Source organism: Haliaeetus leucocephalus, unplaced genomic scaffold, assembly GCF_000737465.1.
Source record: "Haliaeetus leucocephalus isolate CR32 unplaced genomic scaffold, Haliaeetus_leucocephalus-4.0 Scaffold166, whole genome shotgun sequence".
Classification (NCBI taxonomy): Eukaryota; Metazoa; Chordata; class Aves; order Accipitriformes; family Accipitridae; genus Haliaeetus; species Haliaeetus leucocephalus.
In genome coordinates, this window is record NW_010972602.1 from 1,508,326 (window position 1) to 1,513,541 (window position 5,216).

General features: G+C 35.7%; 1 protein-coding gene across 4 annotated transcripts in view; it reads left to right on the forward strand.

Annotated features, from left to right (window-relative positions):
- Positions 1 to 5,216, forward strand: part of CAMSAP2 (calmodulin regulated spectrin-associated protein family, member 2) — a 90,985-nt gene that overhangs the window by 50,381 nt on the left and 35,388 nt on the right. For 3 of the 4 annotated variants that reach the window (XM_010563422.1, XM_010563420.1, XM_010563423.1), the window contains exon 5: positions 1,171 to 1,203. The exons of the other annotated variant lie outside the window; for it this stretch is intronic. In XM_010563422.1, the coding sequence (XP_010561724.1) occupies positions 1,171 to 1,203 (33 nt within the window). The remainder of the gene's footprint in view (positions 1 to 1,170; positions 1,204 to 5,216) is intronic. 4 annotated transcript variants of the gene reach the window in all.

A 5,216-nucleotide genomic window follows, 5' to 3' on the forward strand; every position in this document is an offset into this window, starting at 1 on the left:
TTTTTTTAAACATTGGGAGAGGTCAGTCAGTATTCTCTACTCAGTTTGGTTTTTTTAGTAACTGATTATTGATAAGTTCCAGGGAAAAAAGCTTATTCCTGTTGATAGAAAGTGCCAATTCAACAGCCACTGAATTCCCATTATGTTGTCCAAGAGATTTCAACTTTTGTTTATCTCTTTTCCTTAAGTGCCTTTACAAAGTACATATTTATAGATCTTACAGTATGTTTGAATTTAAAATTGATTATCTTCAGTCTTTCAGACTCTTGAAGCATATTCATAGTAGTCTCAACCATGGTTTCAGCCAAGTGGACAAATAAAAACATATATTGGATTGCTAGTTTTGAGTTCAGTGAATAGAGTTACAGAAAAATTTGCTAACTTCAGTGTGCTTAGGATTAAGCTTTTAGGTCAAATTTTATATTTGTAAAACTTTTTCTTTATAATTTGGTGTTGTGGTTTTTGATCATGTATGAGTTAGAATTGTATGTATTGGTTCTGATAATTTTTCTGCCAGTAGCCAAAACTCCATGTACATTTCAGGTCATTGCACATCATGCAGCTGATGCTAATGTGATTTGTCATTGCAAAAATATAACTGCCTGCATCTCTTGTTATTCTGAAAACTGTCATATGATTGTTTAAAAATATTGTTAAATGTTATAACTGTTTGGCTTGAAGTAACTAATGCAAACTTCACTGCAATTGGTTGTACTGTACTACAGTGTGTTTATACCTTTTTTTCATTGCTTTAGCTTCCCTGCTTCCCCATGTGTGCTGCTGGAGTTCATTTTGATACTTGTGGTATCATGACTTCAAGTCTCAAATGAATTCTTCAGTCGGATTGCATATGTAGAGTACAATTAGATGTGTGAAAGCATTAAATAAAACTGCATCTATCTGACAATCTTACCTGTTCATGTGGGAAAATTATGATGTTGATCTACAAAGACTGCAGACATATTTCTCCAGTGTTATTTCTGCTAATTAGTTCAATATGTGGAGGTTACAGTGCACTGATGCTTACCATTAAATTATAATTCACTGTTATACAAAACTGAGAATGTTAAAGAAAATTGCTTTGTAAAATTAATTATGAAATCTGATAAATTGTTCCTTTTTTTCTTTGCTTTTTGCTTTTATTCTTTTTTCCTACTGCTTCCTCTGAAGTCTCCTACCAAATGGTTTTGGAAACTGGTTCCTGTAAGTTTGCTCAACTGCTTTACTTTGATCAAAGAGCTTATTTTGGGAATGGCTTTTTCCATGTCATGCTGGTCTAATCATTAATTTCATTTATCTCTACAAGATAATTTTATAAGAAATTGCTCTGCAAAGGTGTGCATAAAATAGAAGCTTATTTTGCAACGTAATCTGTGCAAAATGTAAGATGTGATGCTGGATAAGGAATTACTTTTCAAGCAGTAAAATACTCTGTGGGTTTGTATAAGACAGTGCTACCTGTTATTAACTACTGTGAAATGATCAGGTTTTTTGCAAACTTATGCTATCTCATACTGACTCTCTTTTTAAAAGAGACTTGCAGAAATAGTTTTTGATTGTTGATGCTACATGGAATCTGAATTTTTCTGATTTATTTTAACAATATGCAATCATTATTCCATTTGTCTAGAATTCCATAATTTTTCAGCAGTTTTAAGACTGCTGTTCATCTCTCCACACACAAAGTAACCAAAAGCAGTCTACTTTTAGTGAGACTGTAATTTTACTAAAAGCAATAAAAAGTAACTGTTCAGGTCTGCAATAATAATAAAGTTTGTTTTCTCTGTGCTGTGTTACCTTGGGATTATCATTACTTTCCTTATATAGTAATTCACCCCTGAAATGCATTCAGATTGTTTATTCTTGTCGTGGTTTAACCCCAGCCAGCAACTATGCACTATGCAGCTGCTCACTCACTACCCCCCACCCAGTGGGATGGGGGAGAAAATCGGGAAAAGAAGTAAAACTCGTGGGTTGACATAAGAACAGTTTAGTAGAACAGAAAAGAAGAAACTAATAATGATAACACTAATAAAATGACAACAGCAGTAATAAAAGGATTGGAATGTACAAATGATGCGCAGGGCAATTACTCACTACCTGCCAACTGACACCCAGCTAGTCCCTGAGTGGCGATTCCCCGCCCCCACTCCCCAGTTCCTATACTAGATGTGACATCCCATGGTATGGAATACCCCGTTGGCCCGTTTGGGGCAGCTGCCCTGGCTCTGTCCTGTGCCAACTTCTTGCGCCCCTCCAGCTTTCTCGCTGGCTGGGCATGAGAAGCTGAAAAATCCTTGACTCTAGTCTAAACACTACTGAGCAACAACTGAAAACATCAGTGTTATCAACATTCTTCACATACTGAACTCAAAACATAGCACTGTACCAGCTATTAGGAAGACAGTTAACTCTATCCCAGCTGAAACCAGGACAATTCTACAACAGGTTTGGCTTGGGAACAAAATAGTCAGTTGTTTAGGTATGTGCAGAATTGCATACTTCTGGTCTGAATTCCAAAGAACTAATTCTGATCTAGCTTTGATCTAAGCATTACCAAATAACTGATCTAGCAGGCCCTCAGATATTCGTTGTCATACCTAGTAAAAGATTGTTCATACACTGCAAAGAGAATTAAAAAATAACAAGGGAGTTGCATGTAGGCAACAACAAAAATTACTTGGCGTCTGGAAAACCAGTTTAAAAGTACTGTCTTCAGCAGACTAATCAGTTTTCAAATTCATAACAGTTTATGCTATCCAGGCAATTTCTCTATAATGTTATTACAGTTGTGACACACAAATACACTGCTCTTCACACTATAGTCCTTTAATTTTGTTCTGGAGTTAAGATAGTGTAATTAAATGGAGGGAATAATGCAGAAAAAAAGAACTGTCTGTGATGAGAAATTTAAGCACATTTTATTCTTTTTGTCTCACTGGTACAAAATAAGGTGGCTACTTAAAAGCAGTTTCAGAATATGTTTTTGTTCTATTTTTGCCTAAGGTGTTAGTTTACTAATGATTCTCTTCCATTGCATAAAAATGATACTTAAATATAAAATGTTCAATGTATTGAAAAGCCAGCTCCAGTTTGCCTGCCAGTTGTCCATAAACAACCTGAAGTAGTGGTATTTATGTTACTTTGAGCTTGTTAGTTTAGTAAAGACACAGTTGAAACCCAAGTGCTACTGATAATATAGTAGGATGGCAGTGGCCCAAGCTGCTCTAACAGTTCAACCAGTCTTCTGATCTTTTCCCTTTACATAGAGCAAGCGTTTCGTAGTGAGATGGATATTCCTGAGCATACAGGCAGCTGAAAACTTACTTTAGGAAGTAAATTTATAACGTTATCAACTGTATAGTAAACACATAAGAGCATTCATTATTAATGATGAACTCAGAATACACGTGAGTACTTATGACAGAGTAGCTGGTGTGCTGTAGATTCATCTTTAGCTGACCTTCTTTATGTGCATATGTCTCAATTATACCTAGACTTGTTTAAGTGGAATAAGCTCAGAGATGCTAAATCAGGCTGGTTTAGGATCTCAGAAACAAGATGCTTGCATTAACACTTAAGTTTAAATTAGCGCTAGAGCTTTATAATAAATGTAGAGGTTCATCTTTTGCATTATTGCATCCATATTCACATAGCAACTGATGTGAAGAGTTTCTTCAAATGGAAGTTTGTTAAAAACACAGTGCAATTACCAGTGTCTTATTTTTCAGTATAATTTCTTTTATCTTTTCAACAAATTGAAACATGATGCCTGTTATACCCTATTGAACCTAGCATATCAGGTTATATACGTATATTTTTCCTGCAGTAATGTGCCTGGCATACTCTCTACAATGAATTAAGTCCACTTTTAGGTCCACTTTAATGATATGACACAGCTTCCAGCACCTGTGGGGAACTGTTCATAAGGTCAGTGAAGTCATCATTAAAGTGACAGTAGACTTTTTCACAGGATTTACTGTGCAATACCACTGTATTATCAATTTCAGATGTTTTTTAACACTCCCATTAAGAAGATGCTATTTAAAAGATTATACAAATTACACAGGGCTTGTTGGACTATGATGTTAGAGTCCGTCTGTATCCTTTATCTTTTACCATTATTCCATAATCAAATTGTAGTATTTCATAGACTTAATTTCAGTCATTTTGAGAAGGCAGTACATGAACATATCAATATGGTATTTGAAACTTACAGGATTTTCATCATGGTGGGTCATTGGAGTGCCATAGAGCAAAAACGAGCAAACTTTAACTGCAAGCATAATTGGCCTGCATTAGAAATAGTAGGGACTATTACTAATGTGAGGAAAAGTATTAATAATGCACGAACACTAACATAATTTTGTTTGGTGTTAGTATTTCCTATAGCATGCAAAAATGGCGTTTTCATTTCTATGTAGTATACTTGGCACACAAATACCAGTACATTTCAAGTATGAAGTAAAGAGTAACTCTCAGGGGTTTTTTACACATTAATTGCTTAAAGTATAAGTTCTCTAGGCCAAATCCAAGCCCTTTATTTTTCTAGAATTGATGTTTCTGCTGTTGCCAGATTAGACTCATAGTTCTTGGGCCAGTTAGAGGATACTGACATTCACTAAAGATAATCCCATATGATCCTTGACAGAAATCCAGTGACAATAAGCATAGCTTTCAGGCTTAGTCTGTGGTTCCACAGACTTTTTTGCCAGCAAAGCTAGCTTAAACAATTCCCATCCCACCCATAAAACCTCCAGCCCTGCCCACTCATTCACTGCAGAAACAAAGGAGGAGAGAGATGTTGTAGCTGTATCAATGGTCTTACCTTGCAGACCCATCAGCAATTGCTCCAGCACAGCCAAAAGGCGGAGAGTAGGAGATAGGAACTGTCAGCTTCAGCTTTGCTGGGAGCAGTAACATCCACGAAGACTTCTCAGAGTCCCTATATGGAAACTTCCAGTTTAGTGTGTATAGATGAATGAAAATAGTGTAAAATTAACTCAGAAACACTCTTGGCCTCATAAGTAGTTCTGTGATACAAATGGAAAAGTAATCCTTCAGTACTGTTATAAGAATAAGTCTTAGTAAATAATAGTAACAAATTAAAGTCTGTATCATGTTCTTCCACTTCCATTTGTTTTCCCAGGAAGAAGTGAAAAGAAACTAAGAATGATGAATACCAATTTTTTTTAAGTAAGCACCCCCCACACCCC